Source organism: Planococcus citri, chromosome 4, assembly GCF_950023065.1.
Source record: "Planococcus citri chromosome 4, ihPlaCitr1.1, whole genome shotgun sequence".
Taxonomy (NCBI): domain Eukaryota; kingdom Metazoa; phylum Arthropoda; class Insecta; order Hemiptera; family Pseudococcidae; genus Planococcus; species Planococcus citri.
The window spans coordinates 318,759-341,395 of NC_088680.1; the positions used below are offsets into that span (position 1 = coordinate 318,759).

A 22,637-nucleotide genomic window follows, 5' to 3' on the forward strand; every position below is an offset into this window, starting at 1 on the left:
ATCAATTGACAGCGAGAAACGATCGGTACGATATCGTATTCCCGATGCCCAGGGGGAAGAGGGGGAGGGGAGATGAGACACTGCAGGCGTTTTTGAGCACGTGCGTTGTATGTTCGAGTCTGCCTAGACCTACTAGCTAGTAGCTACTTAACTAGCTAGAACTGGCCAGAACTGGCTGGCTGGCTTGCTTGCTTTGCTAGCTAGCTAGCTAGCTATACGTAGCTGTAGTAGCTACCGTACTTGCGGGTATAAACGTGAAGTACAACTTATGAGGTATGTAGTAGTGTATGTATGTGTATTGTGTATACATACATATGTACGAGTAAGTGTACTCGTATTGATAATACATTAACCATATGTGTGCAACTGTGTATGATTGTATGTGTATTGTGTAGCCTTTGCCTTTTTAATGTACCTACCTACGTCTACGTGCGCGGACGATCGATCGATATTATTTTTTTTGCTGCGGTGTGGTGCGGCGACGTAGCATGGAACACTCGATGCTGGCGTTGAAATTTTTTTTAACGCGTACCGCGCTATGCCGCCGTTTTTTTTGTGGCTACCTAATTCGGCCAGCTGCGAGTGCGGCAGGTATTCAATTCGGTTTGCCGGCTCCGGTAGCATACTCGTATGCCGACAGCCGACTGCGTGACTGCGTTACTGCGTTACTGCGTTACTGCGTTAGAACGATGTGGTTTGTCAAATTTGTAGACTACACCGCAAAAATTCTACACGAACGAGTACCCAAGTATTATTGTGGGGGGGGGGGGGGTGGCGCAATTTGGTGAAATTTGGCGAAATTCGCAGAAAGAATTATGTGAAAGGTGGTTAAAACGTGTTGAAAATGAGAATGACGTAACGATACTCGAATAGCGTTAAAAGTTGAAAAAGTACGGAGCGGAAAACTAATGAAATCTCGACCTATTCTTCAAATTTAGCAAAAACCTTGAGAAATCTCATCTGCGGCAAATTACGCGTGGGTACGGCGCGGCGCAGTGGTAGTCGATAGTCGATAGTCGATACTTACTCGTATGTATTTAGGAAAATTTGCTGGAAACATGCAGGTAGAAAACTAATCTTTCGCTACTAGGGACCATAGGAGTACCGAAAAATAGTAAAATTACGAGTATACGTACAGTAAATTATTCGTTGTGGTGTGATTGTGATTTCATAAAAAGAGGCAGGCAGGCAGGCAGGCAGGCAGACAGACAGGGAAAGGGGAGGTCTGAGGTCTGAAACTTTCTCCCCTCGCCGGAAGCTCGATGGTAGCATCGTACTCGTACATATTCGCTCGTGTCGTATGTAACTATGTACCTATCTGTCGCTCAAATACTCGTAGTCTCGTACCTACACCTGGAAACTCTGCAGGCTGAATGTGTCAACTTTCCTATTCACCAAGGCGTATGGCGTGGCGTGGCGTTTGAATATGAAATAGATACAGGTACAGCTACCTACTCGTACGAGTATTGGTACGAGGACAAGGTCTGCTAGGCAGAGGCTCAGGCTCAGGCACAGAATCCGATCTACAAAATACAAAATAGGTGCATTGCGTAGTGTAGTGTAGTGTAGTGTAGTTACGATTATGTACGGGCAATTCGGGTATATCGAGTGCAAAAATTGAACGAGTAGGTATGTAGAAGATGAACGACGCGACGCGACGCGACGCGACGACGGTGAAAACTGCCAGCTTGGAACGAATCCTCCCCCTGCGACTTTTTTCTCGCTCGTGAGGGAAAAAAATAAGAAGGTTGTTGGAGAATAAAAAAGGATGAGAAAAAAAATGAAGAAAAAGAAGACGACGACGACGACGAAAAAAAAGTGAAAGAAACGAAAGCTGATCCGCGAGTGAGCTGAAGGAGAAAAAAAGATAGACTGGGCGGCGGCGGCGGCGGCGCTGGCGGCGGCAGAACAGAAGGCAGAAGGCAATGGCAGAAGGGTGCGTAGAGTAGGGTGTTGGGTGCAGGGTGCTGGGGGTGTAGCGGTATGAGGCGTATGACTATGACATTATGAAGGGTGTCTGGTCTGGATGATGACCTTGTTTTCCCGCACCGCTGGCATCAATCACCGCGCGGCGCGAGAGCTGCCCGCCGCCGTCGTCGACGTCGCTATAGTAACCGACTAGACACGAGTTCGCCAACTCTCTTCGCATCTTCGTCGCGCTTACGCGTCTTTTTTTTCTCTTCTCTTTTTTTTTCTCTCCATTTTCCCCGGTTTTTTTCTCTTCGTTTTTTTCTTTTTTTCGTTTTTTCGCTTTTCCGATCCCTCGCCCTCGCTCGTTTTTTCGCTTTTCTTCTCGTCGCTGTCGCTCGCCAGGCTTCTGCCACTCTGCCATCGGCCCATCGGCCCATCGCATCGCACAAGTACCTACGTGTATATCATACGTATCGTATCTAGCTGCTCTTTTATGCAGGTGCTAGGTAGGCAGTAGGCACTAGGCAGCGCAAAAGCGCAGACACCTAACACTAAAGGTTGGCATTTTCAAATTTTTGCATTTTGACAGCATCACGATTCGCAATAGCGCTTGTTCTTTTCATGTGTGGTGACTGGTGACTGGTGATCTGTCTCGCCAACTCTCTACGTTCCTATTCCTATATTACATACGATACTCGTTTGCGATATCTGATGTGTAGCTGTAGAGGTACGTCAATGTGTATTGCGTATATGTACTGTACCCCGTATATCGCTCATTTCTCGCCAGTCAAGAGCGGCGAAGACAAAACTAAAAATATTAGAAAGAACGGCGCTACTACGACTGGCGATATAAAAGAGCGGAACCGCGGAAGCGGGTCCAGTCACATGGGGCATGGGGCATGGGGCATGGGGCATACGAAGCGATGACGAATCATTCGCCAAATGCCGAATAATGTCGAAGGCGCGAGGCCCTGTCCTTCTACTCGCCTTTGCTGCCGCGCCGTGCCGTCTTCTGCCCACTCCCACTCCCACTCGCACTCGCCTTTCTCCACAATCTAAAGTAGGTCAACTTGAAAAAACAACCTAGACGCGTTCTTTTTTTCTTCTTTTTTTTCTGGCCTCGGTAGTTTTTCGGTTTTTCAATTTTGCACGTCTGCGTTTGGGCGCATCGATTCGCATTTGTCTGACGCGACGCGACGCGACGCTTCGTTCTCTATGGCCGGCCGTATTCTCGTCCATCTCACAACTCTCAACTGTGGTAATACGCGTAGAAAAAATTTCGCAAATTTTCATCTATATACGTACGTATTACGTTTACGTACTTACCTACGTGTCGATTAAAAAGTCAACATTTCCAAAGCTTTCGCCCTCGCTTCGCTCGGCCATATTATTGTTCTTTTCTCAAACCAAAAGTTGAATCTTGAGGATAGAAAAATTGACCTCTCGCGTTAAAAATTATGTTTTTTCACTTCCGAGGGATTGTGAATTTTTGTCTTTCGAGTGCTTTTGCCCTCGCTTCGTTCGGGCCATTTACAAATACGCGTATTTTCAGAAATACCTATAGCTATATATTGGAATTGTATGGAAATTATTGTTAGATTGCTGGAGGAGCGGGGTTGTCGAGAGGGCGTCAAAAAAGGCAGTTTGTCCCGGGCGGGCGTTCTCATTCTGGAGGGCCCGACCAAAGAAAAGCCCGTGGTGAAAAAAAAACGTAGTTTCTTTACTTTTTAAAACGCAAATTTTCAAAATCTGTTGCCGCCCTCGCTTTGCTCGGGCTTGTTTTCTTTTCTTTTTAAAAGCGAAATTTCTGAAAAAAAATGTCGTTCAATTAACTTTAGGTATAACTTTTAGTTGCAAATATATGTAATAACCCCCCCCCCCCTCCGTCCCTCGCTCGAAAAAGTGTGAACTTTATTGGAAACCCAGTTCTTTTTGTTTAAAAAATGGTGTTGGGGATACTGAGAAAAAAAGGTCGCGAAAAGTCGCGATTTTTAAATATCAAATTTTGGTACGATAGACACCCTGTTTGTCTTTGTATAGGTTAGGTTGGAGCGGTGCGGTGCGGACGATTTTGGCCAAATTCGGCAAACAAACACCTCGGTGCGCTTCAGTTTGCGGTGAAATTTAGTCGGAATATTTTTTAGCTGCAGCTGCGCTCTTGGAGGGCAGATATGAGCTCTCAAAGAGTAGGCAATTTCGAGAAGAAGGAAAAATGCTAGTTTTTATCCAACCTGTTATAGCGTGGGGCGTGGGGCGTGGGGCGTGGGGATGAGGAAAATAGCTCAATGCCGACTGAAAATATTATAATACTAGTATTAATATCGTAGATATATGTATACCGAATACCGACTCGTAATTACATAGGTGAATTATTTGTACTCGTACATTCCTATATGGCTATAAACAAAATTACTTGCGTATTGGAGCGAAAGCCGAAGCCAAAACTGATGCGATGTTGCGAATGTTTGGTGTGTTTCAGCAGTGTTCCGGATCGCACGCCATCAAGGATAACGAATACAACTGGTCGCGTCAGTCCATCATGAAGCAAGGTTACGAAGTAAGTACTCGTACAAGTACCAAGTACCAAGTACAATATACAAGTACCGTGTACCAGTACCATCTCGTAGTCGTAGTCGTAATCGTAAACCCTTCTAGCACCTAGCTAAGTAGCTACAGCTATACGACTAGTCGACTACATTATAGGTGTAGGTACTCGTATGCACAACACACCCAATAAGTACCTACATAGTACATATTATAAGTATAGGAAATAACGTACGAGTAACGAGTATAGTCGTATTAAGACGGATAACGTAATGTTTTGTTGTATTCATTTCAGGCCAAAATGAACCATAATTCGGAGCAGCATAATCAAAAAGGTGAGGCGACCAATGTTTTGTATTCATTATTCATTATTACCTATACAGCCTATATACTCGTACAATACAACACTCGTATTACCTATACGTAATTACCTAATTACGTAGCTCTCTAGTCTCTACCGATGTCAAAATTTTCAACGACTTTTTTATTATCGTTTTCGAAAGAAACTACTTGAAAAAATGTGACGAAAAATTGAAAAAATCAAAAAAAAAGTTTTCGTTAGATATGTTGTTAAATTTTTTATCGAGAAACCGCAATATTCAACATTTGTACAGATGAAGTGGTGGAGGAGGGGATGCATTTTTCTTTGCGTTTGCCGAACGTCGTTGACGACATTTGATGAACAATTTGCCGTTGACTTTGGCTTCCTAGCTCCTACCGTATGTCGTATGTGTATTGTCTATTGTCTATGTTCCATGTACCTGTATGTAGGTATATTGTGCGAATGCGAGTGTACAATTTTGATGTTTTTGAATTTTGACATTGGTGCTTTTTTGGGCGCATTACATAACTACCGCTACTGCTACCGAGGTGGCATGGCATGGCATGCGAAGGAGACAAATTTTATACGAGAGATTGATAATTTGTATCTAATATCGGTGTAAATTCGCAGGCAGTTCGAGTGGTGGCGGCGGAGGCGGCAGCGGCGGCGGCGGCGGTGGCGTGGATGATAATCCGATGTCAGCCGGATCGGTGGCTTCGCCATCGCCTTTGTACAACGGTGGCGGCGGTGGCGGCGGCGGCGGCGGCGGCAGTGGCTCGGTTCCGGCGCCTAGATCGCTGAGTAGTGGCGGGAGCAGTTCGACGTCACCGCCGATCGGCACTCCGGTCTCCGGCTCGCACATGTTGATCGTTCCTCACGCCATAAACGCCACCAAAATTACCGACGCTCATCACGTGGTCACCCAGAATACGTCCGGTCGCAAATACCAGTGCAAAATGTGCCCTTCGGTAAGTCTTCATCAGTCTATTCACTATACACTATACACTATACAGTATACAGTATCGCAGCTAGATACATTACGCATATTATGTAATATAATATAATTTATAATATGTACTCGTATAGTTAGGATATCGATATATGGATCGGAGACCCTCGGAGTACGTGGTTCGTGGTTGCATTACTTACATAATCGAGTACATTTACGCGTGTACGTGTATGTAAATGTAAATGTACGTATAATTAATGTCCCTGTCCCTTGGCCTGTGTGTACCTGTGTAGGGTGTACTGTGTTATTGTGTACTTAGTCCTGATACTGCACAAGCACATACTCGTACGTAGCAAATGGTGTTTTTCTCCTTCATCCATCTGTACCGCCTACCGCTGTCATATTACCACAAATTTTCATACGAATTTGGCGCGGCGCTAGTAGGTCTAGGTAGCTAGGTACATTGTATATGTAGATTGTAGTTTGTGAATATCCACAATCCACATGTAGGTAATGTACTTTTTAGTACCGTTTCTGTTCAAAAAAGCTGCAAAAGCAATAGCTACGAGCTACGTACTAGTACTCGTATATGTATCTCTGATGCTAAACCTATATCGACCTATCGACGTATCGACGTATCGACCTTTTACTAAACGAACAGTCGCGAGTCGTACCGCGTATTTGAAAATACCGAAAAATAACACTTGTTACCGTATAAAAAAAAATACTCGTACGAGTACATACCTACATGAAAAAGTAGTACACGAACGAACGAACGAACGAACGAACGATAGAAAAAATAACAAAATACAAAAGTATGTATGTAGTACGTGGCGCGATGGCGCTTCTTTTAAAAGTTGCTTGTACTCTCTGCTGCGAATGGATGCTGGAAAATCGCGATGAAGAAGAAAATAGAGCAGAAAAATGAAAAGAATATGCCTTGCGTTAGTCCTTTCGGCTATGAGACAGACTGACGGATAAAATTTGAAGTGCTTTAAACTGAGTAAGGTTGGTTGCTGCCTAGAACTCAAAATTTGCTAGAAATCGCACATTCAGAAAGTATTCATGTCACAAATGGCAATAAACCTTAAATAGATTATTTTGCCATTTATGACGTCACACCGAATAGCATTATAAATCAAAATCAAGCCTTCTGAGGCATCTGATATGTCAAAATGAAAATATTGATAACAAGCAGTTTTGAAAATAGAAAAAAAGATGAGCTAAAATAAAATAAGTTGTGTGTAAAAAAAGAAATCTTCGAAGAAAAACAAGGCATGCGACTTCAGATGGTTATTCAAACTGCAAATGTTTGAAGGTGATTGCTTGTGGGAGTGGGAGGATTAAAATTGATGGGAAAATCTTCGTGTTATAGAGAGCATTTTTCGAAATTTTGAAAACCCATGTCCCAATTCAACGCTAATTTTCAATGAAATTGTGAAAAATATGTTATCATTTTCATCTTGTGACACATACATCTCTGTTGAGGTGATTTGCTTGGGTGAGTAAGTCACCTGTCACCTCAGAAGATGACTAGGTAAAGTTTTGCGAGCATTTTAATTTTATGATAGATACTGTGTCATAATTAGGGCAGAAGAATATATGCTCTAAAAAACCCAAAATATGCGCATATTTTATGCGCTTATTTTGATGAAAATATGCAAAAAAATTTCCTAAAAAGTTGAAATAAAATATGCCAAAATATTCCCACCATTTCCTACACAATATGGGTATCGTTTTACAGGAAAAAACAAAGCGAATTCAATGGTAACCTCGATAATTTGATAAAGTGACAATTCAAGGAGGTATTTGCAAGGAAAGGATAAAGAATTCAAAGTTTTATGAGAAAAAAATAGAAGTTTGTGTTCAAAAAATTTCGTCTTTGAAAAATGCCGTTTTCAAAAAATTACAAAAAAAGCAAATTTTGAAAATTTTTGAAAATATTCCCTAAAAATCGGGAAAAACTGTGAAAATTGACTAAATATGCTGAAATATGCGCTAAAACAGGTGAAAATATGCTAAAACGTGCATTTTTAGTCGAAATATGCTAAAATATGCAAAATAACATTGGCTCAGTCGACTTGAAATCTCTTGATTCGCAAAGATGTGTTTGATATTCCCTGCCTAATAGCACAGAAAAAAATATGCTAAAGAATATGTTCTTCTGCCCTAGTCATAATACAGCCCTCAATCCGTTTGATCATAATGAGATAATAAAAATAAAATACATTATATCTTGTGAAATTACTGGAATTACTTTTTAGAAGTTATCTTACAGATAATGAATTGATCGAGCGCAGTCTTTATGACACAGTATCCATCATAAAATTCAAATGCTCGCAAAACTTCACCTGGTCATCTTCTGAGGTGACTTACTCACCCAAGCACCAAGCAAATCACCTCAACAGAGATGTATGTGTCACAAAATGAAAATGATAACATATTTTTCACAATTTCATTGAAAATTAGCGTTGAATTGTGACATGGGTTTTCAAAATTTCGAAAAATGCTCTCTATAACACAAAGATTTTCCCATCAATTTTAATCCTCCCATTCCCACTCCCACAAGCAATCACCTTCAAACATTTGCAGTTTGAGTAACTATCCCAAGTCCCATGCCTTGTTTTCATTCAATAGGTATAGGTATTGCTTTTTTTCACAAACTAACAAATATCAGATGCCTCAGAAGGCTTGATTTTGATTTACATCCTAATGCTATTCGGTGTGACGTCATAAATGGGAAAATAGTCGATTTAAGGTTTATTGGCATTCGTGACATTGTGACATGAACACTTTCTGAATGTGCGATTTGCAGCCAATTTTGAGTTTTGGGCAGCAAGCGACCTCAACTCAGTTTAAAGCACTTCAAGTTTTATCCGTCAGTTCGTCTCATAGCCGAAAGGCGAAAGGGTTAATAATGTAATACAAAATACCGATTACAAATATGTATCAAAGTTGTAAGGAACTAAGGAGTACGGACTGAGGAGGAGTGATACGTGATACGTGATATCGATACATACGAGTACCGTGCCATAAGAGTTAGCAGAGCAGAGCAGAGCGCGAAGTAGGTGCGTTTACATTAAGGCTTTTATACTACTGCAGCGATGGTGGCAACAGCAGCGTGGCTTTTTCGTCGCATCGCATCGCATCGTTTCGTATCGTATCGGACTGGGCGAAGCGAAAACTCGAAAAGCCAACAGGTGGATGGTAGAATTCGAGTAGGTATCTCTAGATGTATGTAGATGTATACGTATTAGATGTAGCGCTAGCGCCAGCGCCAGCGCCGGTCGCGTCGTTGCCGTCACTGCGTCTGCCGTCGCGCCGCACCGCGCCGAGTCCAATTAAATTGGTTGCCGCTTATTTCCGGGTTCATTCGCCTGCCTCAGCCCTTGTGCCATGCTAGGGCTAGGGCTAGAGCTACAGGGCCGTATGCCAGTGTCAGTATGTATGTTCAACTTGACGTGTTTGATGTCGGCGATTGGCGATTAAAATTGAATTTTTGAAGTGACCACTGGGGGCGGGGGCGGGGGCGGTTGGGTATTTCTGACGAGTTGCCATTGCATTTTTCATCATTTCTTCGCTGTTCGTTGTTTGCTGGAATGTGCCTAACAATAAGTACAAGTACCAGTACATACCTTGTACCCGAGGCCCTAATACCTATTGGCGTATTGGCATTTGCTACGTACGTATACATACTGTATTAGACTCGTATGTGTATTGTGTATTGTGTATTGTGTATTGTGTATTGTGTACTCCTCGACTACGACCTGCGCTGCGTACTTGCTCGTATCTCTACGGTCTATGGTCGCCTGGTCGGCGTATTCGTCAATCGTTTTCTCGTACGTCGTACGATATCTACGAGTAATCCTTAGGTTAGGTTATGATGAGTGTATATCTGTATCGTATGTACATCTGCATTCTACACAGACATACTCTTACCGGTATGTGGTACTCGTATGTACTCGTATTACGAGTAAATCAAATTCCAATGCCCACAGTTTTGTAGGTAGTAGGTAGTAGGTACAGGGTGGACAGAAATATCGGGTACCCCTAGAAAGTTTTTCATTAAAAATATACGCGTAGGTTGGCAACGTGAAATAGATGCATATGATTGGTGAAATGTTATCTCTCCAGTCTAACAACCAATCATGTGCTACCATTATTATCATTCACTGTGACCAACCGAAGTATTTAGCAGAAAACTTTTTTAGGGGTACCCGATATTTCTGTCCACCCTGTATGTAGTAGGTATAGGTACGTTACGTATCTTGCGACCGCGAGACCAAGTTCGTTTACCTCATCGTGTTCTACTCGTAGTATTTTTACGTATTCTTTTCTTTGGTCCTTTCTTTTCTTTTATTTTTTTTCTTTTATTTTTTGAAAACATGTTTATTATATGGTTATATATGGTTATATGGTTCATTGTGTGCGTGTGCAGTGTGCACTGTGCTGGCCAATACGAGTATAGCGATTGTATTAGTAAAATTCAAATCGACTCGCTGCAGGAGCCTTTGCTTGTCAAACGTCAAACGTCTCACGTCTCGGTATAAATCTTTTTGTTCGCACGCCAGTCCATTAAATTGTTCGTCTATCCGGTGTCCGCGCTGTCCACTGCCCATCGTCCCATCGTCCCATCGCCCTTTGTTTGTTTGTTTGTCTGTCTGTTTGTTTATTCATTTATTTATATTCACGCGTAATAAATACCTACCAATAGCCAATAGCCAATAGTCAATACCCAATATCTACCACTAAAATACAGAGAAATACGTACTCATTCAACTAGCCGACTACTTATCTGCTGGCCTTTCTTCTATTGTGCGTTCTTCTTTTCTTTCCGTATTTTACGAGTATTTTCTATTCTTATTTGTTTTTTGCTTTTTGCTTTTCTTTTTAGTGGAATTTTCGAAACGATAAAAACCACTCAATTATACGAGTACACATAATATAAATCACATACGTCACGCGTGCAGGTACCCTACGTGATCCGGCGGCGCGGGCGAGCCTTTAAATTCTAATAATGCACAAGCACAATGCACAATGCACAATGCACCATGCACCATCCAATCACCGCCGATGCAATGCGCTGCCAGTCAGCCAGTGTGATGTGCGAATGTAATATGTAAATGTAAATACAGTATTGTGACTTTGGACTTGTCGTCCGTCGCCGTCACGCGTCATCCTCCTCCTCGTCTCCTCGTTAGACGCTGATAAGTGATAAATGATAATTGATAATGAAATAGACCCTACGCCTATTTATGTATGTACTATGTGTACGTAGTACGTACTACGTAGTGCGTACCTCTACCTACTCGTAAGTCGTATGTACGTATACGTAATTATGGTGTACGATACGTCTTACAAGATACGATGTCTTGTTAAATGTTACTCGTAATTGCAATTACGGCGTGAAAATTTTATTCGTAAAATAATACCTACTCTCGTATATTCGCGGCGCAAACACATTTTGTCGAATAAAGCGATACGTATTCGGAATATACTCGTACCTGTAGACCTGTACCTATACCTACTCGCGTATCGTCATTTCGATCAAATTTTCAAAATTCAATTTCTCGGTGAGAAGTGAGAAGGGAGAACCGAAAAGAAGGCTGATAGCGGTAGGCGGTAGGCCTGTACGTGTGTAGCGTGTACCGTGTACCGTGTACGTACACGTAGTCGAGCTAAAAGCAAATTTGTAACTCTCGTAATATTGACAATTTTCACGATACGGAATACAGGTACTCACTACCCAGGTAGATGGCAATTAAGTATTTCACGTTGCCAACCTATATTACTCGTATTTACAAAAAAACAGCATTCTTCGGGGTACTCGATATTTTTGCGTACCCTGTAGGTATAGGTACAGGTAGGTACTTTACTTAGCTATGTATGTAGATAGGAAATTTTTATATTGTTGTAGGAGTACAGTAGGTAGATAGGTGTACGGTGCAGGGTGCAGGGTCGTAAATTTTGAATTACGAGTAGTTAGTTACACTTGCGATTGACAGATTGAGCAATAGAAAAGACAGATGGTACAAATTTCTATCGGTTGCGAAGCGACCTGTCTACAGGCAGTTTTCTGGCATTGGTATTTGGTAGGTGTTAGGTAAGGTAAGGTAAGGTAAGGTATGGTTTGGGTTGTACGCGTAACGTTTAAATGTGTGATTAGCTGAAATGTCTGTCTTCATAGCCCTAGCCCTAGCCCTAGCCGAGTAGTTGGGCAAGGGCAACTCTAATTTGTGGTGTTCACTAGGTACGCAATGTACGCAATGTACGCAATACGCATGCAATGGAATGAACTACGGGTATGGTACATTGGCATTTGGTGCACGGTTGGGTTGGGTTGGGCTGGGCTGACTTGACGTCGAACGCCGACGCCAACGCCAGCGCTGATGTCCTGATGCCGCTGACAAAGTGACAACTACAAGTCGGAGTAGACAATCAACGTCACGTGTCAGGTCACAGGAAAGGAGAAGTTGGTGTTGGACTGTTGAATGTTGATGGTGTGAAAGAAAACACGACATTGAAGAAAGCGAGCGACTTAAAAAGGCAATATGGCAATAAATAACTTAGGCGCTATCGACGAGTATTAGGCAAACAACTACGTAAACGCTAAACGCTAAACGCTAAACGACTAAACGACTAAACAATAAACGAGAACGAGACGACCACGACCGAGACTCGAGAGAACGAGACAACATAATAGGTACACAATACACATTCATCAATTCAATTCAATACATTACATATGTACGACGAGTATACATATATCTCTATCTATTATACGTACGACCGCGAGTATCCTAAAACACCCCAACGAGCGCGAATACGTTTACCAGAAAAGAAGAGAAAATAAAAGAAAAGAAAACGCAGACAAACTGAACGAGTATGCGTATTGCGTATGCGTATACTTAAGACGTGGTTGTGACTGTGTATAGAATACAGAATACAGAATACAGAATCGAAATCAAACCCAATGAGATGAGATGAAATGAGATAGATTGACATGAAAAGACAATACATATTCCATGCCCCGCAACAATTGACGAAAACTACGAATGGAGTAGATCTATCGTTTAACTCATAAGGTTCGACATTTACCTATAATATACGTATACGTAGACGTAGACATAGATCTTCGAGTACGAAAGCCTTCTACGAATTACCTAAACACAAAAAAAAAAACAACCAATGATAACCAAATGACCATAACAAAACAAAACAACGACGACGATGAGGAAAACAAAAGCCAAAAGCGTGTACTCGTATAAGTCATCGGATGCGTGTGCTAATACGAGTAAGAAGTAAGAATTACTCGTACATTCGAGATCGCAATGAAAACGGAAACCTTACGTGACGAGATTTGTACACGTGTACGAATACTTTACTTACGAGTATATAAGTAGGTATAGGTACATTCGACCTATGATAGCCGGTACTCCTCTTCCCCAATACCCCCCTCCTCTTAAGACTGTACGCTGTACGCTGTACGCTGTACGCTATACACTATGTGCCTACTTGTATACTTTTCGTAATTTGGTACCTCTACCTACACATACATTATGCGGTGCACATTTTTTACTGTTGAACGTACATAGGGCAGGTCGTACACAATACACAATACACAATACACATACATACGTAGAGGTACTCGCCTCGTATTATCTTACGGAATACGGACCAGACACATGAGTGACGAGTCCGTATGCGTATGCGTAAGCGTAATGTATGTACGATGTGTAGTACGTCTACGTTGAGGTACTCAGTACGTAATGTTTCATGCTAACGTAAGTTGTAAGGCATGATGATTGATGCTGTATGGTGCATTGGTGCTCCGTGCTTGCGTATACGAGTTTGCAAGTACATACCTTACCTACACCTGGACCTAGGCCTAGACCGGCTAGACGTAGAGCTATGATGGCGATGTGTGAATGGGTAGTTGGGTACTCTTCCTTCTGGCCACTGGGGGTACATGGTAAATCGTAATACATGCATGGGTGGCGTATGGGTGCTCACTCTTCTTGCCCTCTTGCTGCTTCGGTATTCGGTATTCGGTATTTGTAAATCTAAATGGTAATCCGTAATCGACGATCTGGGCTTCAATGTGCCGTTACTGCTGTCACTGCAGTGTATACCCCCGCACTCGCCCTCGCCTTCTGTCGGTCTGTCCTTTGGGTTTGGGTATCTTACCATACCGAGTTACGAGTTACCATTGGGGTGTGCGTGTGCAGAGTACCTACAGCGACAGATCCCTGTCTGGACGGCGGTGGTGAATTCCGCATTCGCTATGCTCTTACTCGTATGCATACGCATACCTACGCTTACGCTGGTTAAAACCAACTTACCTAATGGCGTAATGGCTAATAAGTACGAAGAAGAGCCCAGTTCGTCTGGCGGCTGTATTACGTACTTACGAGTATTTATTAATTCGTTAAAATGTAACGGGGGAGGCGCCTACGCCTTTTTTTCTACGTACCTATTCTTACTTTTATCATCTTTTTACGCGGAATTCGCGATGCGACTGCGACTGCGACTGCGAGTAATCAACTCGAACATAAACTTGCCTTTTGCGTGACCGGTGACCGGTGAGCGGTGCCGATACCGCTACGCTACGCTACGTAGGTAAAAAAGTAGGGCTAGGGCTACCACAAAATATCTCGTACCTCGCCCTTGTACTGTGCAGTGTGCAGTGTGTATGCACATGCAGTGCACTATACCTACATAAATAATGTAGTTACAATACTACGTAATATACGTTCAAATACAAATACTACATATGAAAAATAGAGTCGGTTGCTTCTTACAACATTATATCGTAGTATTATAAGCTAAATACGAGTAAGAATATGAGAGGTTGCGAAGACAGGCATATTATACATACGTATGTGCATTGTGCAATGAATATTATGAGTACGAGTATGCTGTACGAGTATGACTGTATGAGCATAAGCATGAGCTGGAGCTGGAGCTGGAGCAGCTATAGCTGCACCCCAAAAAACACATGCGAGTTCCCCTACTACTGCAGACGGCTCCCTACTATTTGCCTTTTTTTTCTTTCTTTCTTTCATATACTATTTTTTATCGACGCTGTGCGTGTATCAGAGCTGTGTAGTGTGCGTGCGTGCGTGTGTGTGTGTGTGTAGTCGAAGTCGCTACTCGCTAGTCGAGTACATTCATTGTTGGTCGAGTCGACTGCGGCGGCCGTCACCGCCGTCGCCGTCCGTCGCTGCTACTACTACTACCACCACTACCACCACTACTACTACAACTACCACGACCATCGCCTCACCACTACTACTCTACTACTACGGCAGTACAACGAGTAAAAAGTTGACGCGACGTTGGTTTCGTGTCCAAGTGTGCTAGTGTTGGTGTCGGCTTGGCGTTCGCGTTCGCGTTCGCCGTGTTCTGTTTCTGTTTAGGTTTGGTTCGGTTTGGTGTGGTGGACTGGCACTGGCACTGTTTATTGTTTATACGCGTATGTAGCGTTTAGTCGGTTTAGTCTTAGTTTAGTATGTCTGTATCGGTGTACCGAGTAAGCCGAACTCGTCCAACGTGAGCCATCAATCTCGTTTTTCGTTATTACATATTTCAATTTTCAAGTACCGATCTGATATACACGCGTAATATTTTCATGCGATTCGATTCGATTCGATGGTTGATGGTTGTGTACGTGTAGTGTAATAACTAATAAGCGATTCTTTTCAGTTTTCTTTTTCCGTCTCCGTGTAACGTAACGTAACGTAACGTAATTTTCGTACGAAAGTACATACGAGTAATTCTTTCGCTGGTTTTCGTTTTTTTACCAGCTATCGCCGATCGCGAGTGGCGAGTGGCGAGTTTATTGTGCGTGAGTTTGAAGCTGGCGTAATCGTAATCACTCGATATTTTGCTGTTTCGAGTTGGCATACCTATTCTTAGTGCGTCCGCTGACGCTGACATTTCTACTTCTACTTCTGCTTGTAGTTGTACATACGATAACGAGTACGAATGATTATTATGACGACGAAGCGGACAGCCGGCAGCGTTTGCGTTCGTTTACATCGCCGTTTCAACCAGAGGCGAAAATAAATCCAACTATACGCTATACGCACCTTGTAGTCGGACTTGGTCATCTGTGTAAGTAAAAACTGCCAAAAAAAAACTGAAAATCTCGTTCTTCACCGTGCCATCATCGTCGTGGTCGTCGCATTTTTCGACAAATCGTCTATCGGTCGCCGGTCGCTAGTCGCTAATTAAACCGCGTCCACTGTACAGTGATAAAGTAAAAGAATAGCCGCCGCCGCCGCCGCTGTTGATGCACGTGTGCCTGTGCCAGTGCGAGTGCATGTGCGTATGCGTGCACGTGTCTGTCGATGTAGTATTGTTGTGTGTTGGCGAGCTTGCTCGTAAGTCGTAATTCGTAATCGTAATCGTGTGCGTGTGCGAGTGCCAGTGCGATATCATCGTTGATCTCGTCTCGTATTTTTGTGTACGATAGGTATACTAATACTACTCGTACGACAACGTAGTGTATGTGTGATTGCCATCGCTATCGCCATCATAAGTAGAATAGCTGCCGCCGCTGCACCGGTAAAATATTGTGCAGATCGGCGACTCGGCGCGTAAATGTGTACTCATCATCGTTGTTGTTCTTCATCATCGTCATCGTCATCGTCATCATCCTCATCATCAAGTGTGGCGTGTACGCGTACGGCTGAGACGGACGCCGAAACCAACGAGAAACAGTGTGCTTGTGCTTCGGCTTCGGCAATTGGCAATTGGCATTGGTCACCTTGTTGCGACGATAACGACAACAACAGCAACAGCAACAGCAGCAGCAACAAAGACGCCGCTTACATCTTCCGTATCTGTGATAGTCACCACTCGTAGCTGGCCAAGTTGGGCGAAGTAAGCGTAAGCGTAAGCTATTATCGACGAATGTTGTCGACCGATGATCGTGTACGAGTACTGAGTAGCGCAATCTTATTTACTAGTTGTCGAAAACGAAAATGTGATATTAGTACCTAGCACGCGACTGAAGACACCGGACAGCGTCAGCTACACGTGTTTCTGTTTATTTATGTGCCTTACCTGTACCTGTACCTGTACCTCTAACTCTACCTTTACCTGTAGTAACTGTACCTGCACCTGCGACGTAATTCGACACTCGAGTATCCGCTATCCGTTCGAGTAACAATCACAGCCAACGTCCAAGATTCAACCTGCAACCTGCAACCTGCAACCTGCGATTACGCAGCCCGGTTCATCAATCAGCTTGTCAGCTTTTCAGCTTATAGTCGACGGATAGGAATCAGCGAGAATACGACACGGTGGCGGGCCTACGATTAGATGATTACCGTGTGGGTCGTATCGATAACCCGCATTACAATTCGGCGGCGGTGCCCCATCCGCTGGGCTTCAGCCACGGCCACGGCCACGGTCACGGTGCCGGCCCCGGCCCCAGCCCCGATTGCGACGGCATGAATGGAGGTGGCGGTTCGGCGACCGTACCGAATGGCTATCTCAAAGAACGACAAGACGACAATAAAAGCTGCTACAGTAACCATTCGTCGCCTCATACCCCGGACGATCTGTCTTCTCCTCATTCCAATAAGGTATGTGATCGCTGATCGCCGATCGGCTCTTAAAACTCGAAAGGTGTAAAAAATCTCAACGTAACGTAACGTAACGCAACGCAGCGCAGCGCGACCTGCACCTGACCGCACGAAAAGTACAAATTTCCAACTACGAGTATATTTACGTATACGATACGAGCGATGTATACGATACCTTTACGTTGTACGTAGTCGTACACGTACGTCTACGTCTACGTACCTGCTGCGTAGTGTGGTCGCGCGACGTTCGCGTGTCGTAGTACATAGTACATAGTACATAGTAGGTACTAGGTACTCCGTACTCGTAGTAGTAGTGGTGTTGGTGGTGGTGGATTTACGATTTTACTCATCTATAGAGAACCTTACCTGGTTCCGATTTCTACCCTTTAGTGTGTTACCCCTTAACCGTAGATTAGGTAGTGGTGCATACGTATTTACATTTTTCATAGCCTAGGTGTACTCGTACTCGTAGATGCATGTGCATTGTGCATACTGCATTGTGTGTATGCGAAATTGCGAATACGCGTGTTGGTCTTGGCACGTAAACGTATGTAGAGGTGAGGTACTTGATATCAATTCGTCTACGTCTTCTTATACCCATTATTTATTTTTCTCGCACTCGTACTCGCACTCGTACTCGTACCGTATATACGAGTACGATCGTATTACAAATACCTTTACCTTTTTTTCCCATTACTCGTACGTACCTGTACACGTACAGTGTACCTAAACCTTGCAAGTGTACATACGTACGTATTATGTGCGAGTATTACGCGTATACAGTGTACAGTGTACACCGTACACCGTACACCTGATAATTGATTTACGCGTATGAATAGCCTATGACAGCGCACTGCCTGTGCAAGTGTGCATCCGATACCTGAGCCTGCAGCATCGACTTGATTTTGTATATACAAAGGTCAATCAACAAGTAAGTTTCCCTTGTTCAGAAAATTAGGAAGGGAAATACCTAGGGACTTGAAATTTTCAGGGAATCTTGATACAACTTTTGAGCACCACTCCGCAAAATTTTATTCCGATCCGTTCAGTTGTTCGTTTATAATGAGAGTTTGAAGATGTGGTAGGAGTTCTATAGCGGGTCCGAGTTGAAACTTAAATTGATTTCACGATGGGGATCGTGCCAAATTTGCGAAGCATAGTGATGCACTCAACCCTGTTTTTGATTACCATTGTGTTAAGGAACTTGTTTACATCATTCTTACACAAATTCTGACAATTCTTTTGACATGCAGCAACATGAACAGCGAAATTTTGTTTGTGATGCAGCACATTCAAATTTTTCGGTACTGAAAATGACTTTCAAAGTTCAATAATGTTTTTTAGGCAGTCAAATATGAAGCATCATGCTCACATATGATGTTTTTGATACTGATATTAAGATTATTGTGTATAATTTCATCAATTTTGGCTGCTGAGTTCGTTTTTGAAACACTAGTTGTGCAACCTACCCTGTGATCACTTATCACACTCGTGCGCTCCCGCTGGATTTTCGGCACCACTCACATATTGTTCAAATTAGGACAATTTTTTCTTCATGGAGGATCAGTAGGCATCTGTAAAAGTCCATTGACGTATTTTTTTCGAAATTAAAATTTTTTTTTACTCCTCGTTGAGCCACTTGAACCTCGGACACGCTATAAAACTCCTATCACATCTTCAAACTCTCATTATAAACGAACTACTGAACGGATCCGAAAAAAATTTTGCAGAGTAGTGCTCAAAGGTTGTATCAATATTCCCTGAAAATTTCAAGTTCCTAGGTATCTCCCTTCCTAATTTTCTGAACAAGGGAAACTTACTTGTTGATTGACCTTTATATGTGTATTATGTAGTAGTCTGCGGGCAATTTCGACGGCATCGGCATCGGCTGATTGCTGTGTCTTTCTCTCTGACTCTGACTCTGACTATAAGTTGTAGATACTCGTATGTAGCTGTCCGCACCCCTGCCCGGTCTCACACGAGCACGAGCACGAGCACGACTTCATGTCGAGTCATTCGCGCACATTGACATTCTGTCAGGGTAAGGGTGGATCTTGAAACCTACTCGTATTTTTCCTTCGCGTCGAGGAAAAAATAAAAATTACGCGATTAAGTAGGCAACAAACGTAGGTATGTCGCTGACAAGGGAAGCCCCCCCCCCCCCATATGAGAATCTCCGATTTGAATGAAACTTGGACTGTTGGAAAGAGGACCTCAAAAAACACCCATTCTCCAATTTTCAGCTGCTCGAGTCGATTTTTCGATTTTTGGCGAATTTTTGAAGTTTTGCGCACACAGGAAAAGCTGTTCAACTCGCAAAATGGGAAAAAACTACAAATATCCATCTCTCTCGCGTATCAACTTCCGCAGCTCAAATTTGGGCCAAAGGTAGTCTTTTAAATACCCGATCGACTCGTACCACCATTTGCCGGATACGGCCTTCCGGTCAGAAAACAGAATTTTATACTTTTTTTCTCATATTTTCGGCGAATTCGAAAAATGGCCGTTTCTCCCCACCGCATGAATTTGAGCAGCTAAAATTCTGGCCGAAGGGTTTGTTTATGCTTGATACGTGATACCTAATCGATTAATACTACCGTCGGCCGGATCTGGAATTATCATCGGAAATCATATTTTTTGCCCATCTTGTTGACCTTTGCATAATAAACCAGATGGACAAAAAATATGATTTCTGATATCGCCATTTCGCCTTAGTTTGATGTTGGTTGGACTGGACTGGGCTGGGCTGGGCTGGGCTGTACTGTAAGCTAAAGTGTTGGCCTTTGCGAACGGCGGTGGCGGGGCGGGGCGGCGGTAAACCTTGAGCGGTAGACAGGTCGGCGCTAGCCGGTAGCCGCTAACGCTGGTCAAGTGACAACTGACAACGTAGCGAAAAGAGTCGACTCTGGACTGTACGCGTATCTCGCTCGTATTGCTTGGTCCCTGGTATACGTTTACGTAGGTCTTTACAGATTTATGGATTTAAGGATCTGTAGGTATATAGGTAATAGGTATGGACTATGGAGTATGACGGAGGCGGGCGTAAGGTATGATAAATTCGCTTAATGTTGCAGTCGAATGTATCGCTACTCGTATATACGCGATCGGCCGTTCGCCGCGCCGCCGGTTCGCGTTACTCTCGTCAGTCGTCTTTCGTTTCAAGTCTCAAGTCCAAGACGACGGCGACGGCTATGACGACGCAGTCAGTAGTCTGAGTGCGAGTCTCCTTCATATTGATGTTACGGCGGCGGTTGGCGGTTGGCGGTGGTATGGTTCCGGGGGCTACAGCTACAGCTACAGCTACGGCTACGGCTACGGCTACACGATGGACAAGCCTGGCTACCTTGAGGTTCCTCTCCGTCGTCGTTCCTGTAATCAGCGAATGCTATCAAACTTGAAACTAGTTTTTTTCTCTTTCTTTCTCGCTGCGGTGCGCTGCGCTGTGGTGCGGTACGGTGAGGCGGGGTGCGACACATGTTGCGTTGCGTTGCGTTACGTTACGTTGCACGCGCTCCATCGACATCGCCATCGCCACCGTCGCTATTGCTCTCTTTTTCATTTTTCTCTCCCTTGGAAATTGGAATAAAAAAAATCTTATCGTAATGTGTATAGGTATAGTACGTATGTATAATGTATATTTCTGTGCTTTTCTGCTTGTCTAACTACATACGAATATTCCAATTTCCAACTTACGTTGTACGTACTCGTAGTACATGCATTCATACATACGAGTATAGATGCTAGACAGATACTCGCATTTGTGCATAGAGACTAGAGTTAGTGAGTGAGTGAGTGAGTGAGAGGTATAAAACATGTACCAGTACCCACTATACCCAATCCCTCACTCTATACTGCACTGCACTGCACTGCACACATGCTGTTCTCCGTCGTCGTCGTCCCCTTGCCCTTGGCCGGCCCATACCTATTCGTATGTAGGTAATAGGTTTAGCTTTAGCTTTAGGTACAGACTGTACAACATATACCGTTTACGTACTGGTACACTCGCGCACTCGCTCGCTCGCACGCACGAACGCCCGGTCGCTATCGCGCCGTTTTTTTCTGTTTCTGTTTTTTTTTTTTTTTTTTTTGCCTTCTTAAATTCTTGATACTCGTATTCCTGCTTCTCTCACTTCTAGTAGAATTGCATGCTTTCCAATGATACGATACGATTTGGCGAAAACTGGTTTTATTTTGGGCAATTAATAGCGATATTAGCTGTACGTACGCGTACGCGGTGTCTGGTTTCGAGTTTGAAAGTTTATTTTTTTTTTATTCCTTTCCTTCTTTCGGTCGGTCGGTCGTTTGGTCGTCGTCGTAGTCGTTGTCGTTGTCGTTGTATATGTACTGCAGATACACATACTATACATAAATGATAATCTATCTAGTACCTACTACCTATACCCGATACCTGTACAGCGGTATTTAAAATATAAATAACGACATAACGACGTGTACGTAGTGTAAATTATCAGTCTTGCAGTCTCGTTAGAATATCGAAGGAACGTGAAAAGCGAAAAGCGAAAAGCGAAAATTGAAAATTGAAAACGTAACCGGCCATCGGCTGCGTTGCGATTGAACGTTGCAGTGCAACTCGAACGCCGCGCCGCGCCGCCGCGGTTGGTCATTGATAGGAGGAGCGATATGCCATTAATGCCATGTATGCCATATGCCAGCGATAACAACGATGAAGCCGAAGGTTTCAATTTTTACCAAATTCGCGTCAATGGCTTGATGCGCACGAATACGAATACTCCAATTCGTATTGAACGACCAATATCTATTCGGTATTCATTTTCTCGCGACTTATATCACCGACATTCGGCATTCGGCATTCGGCATATTTCTATTTCCCAACTCAACCGAGTATTTATAATGCCTTCATATGCTACAGCTGAACGCTGAACGTGTCTCGAGTAGTCCTGCTTCCAAAGTCCCAAATACCTTCGAGCTCGAACCTTGATGCTGACACTACGCCGCGCCGTACGCCCTACGGAGTCGGAGACGGACCGAATTACGGCTACTGGGAGCGGGCGAATCTCCAATGTGTCTCGGTCGATTGTCGATGGTCGATGTCGTCTAGCGAGAGTTGCTTCTTCTCTGTTCAAGTGTGCAGGCTTCAGCTTCATCATCATCTTGAGTTTGCTTTCGATTTCACGCGCGTGATTAATTTTCGAGCGGAATTTTGAAAAATTCGCCCTGAAAATACCATCTAATCGGTACCGAGGTTTTTTTTCTCTCGTGACGGAGGCCGTCGCCTCGCCTCGCTTTTGTGTCGCGGTCGCACGACAAAAATAGATATCGAATTTTAACGGGCTAG

General features: G+C 43.5%; 1 protein-coding gene across 3 annotated transcripts in view; it reads left to right on the forward strand.

Annotated features, from left to right (window-relative positions):
• The window catches only part of LOC135845482 (zinc finger protein rotund-like), a 50,604-nt gene that overhangs the window by 13,504 nt on the left and 14,463 nt on the right, over positions 1-22,637 (forward strand). For 2 of the 3 annotated variants that reach the window (XM_065364061.1, XM_065364063.1), the window contains exons 3-5: positions 4,391-4,468; positions 4,751-4,790; positions 5,408-5,745. In XM_065364061.1, coding sequence (XP_065220133.1) covers positions 4,391-4,468; positions 4,751-4,790; positions 5,408-5,745 — 456 coding nt within the window. The remainder of the gene's footprint in view (positions 1-4,390; positions 4,469-4,750; positions 4,791-5,407; positions 5,746-22,637) is intronic. The other variant, XM_065364062.1, reaches the window with a different exon arrangement.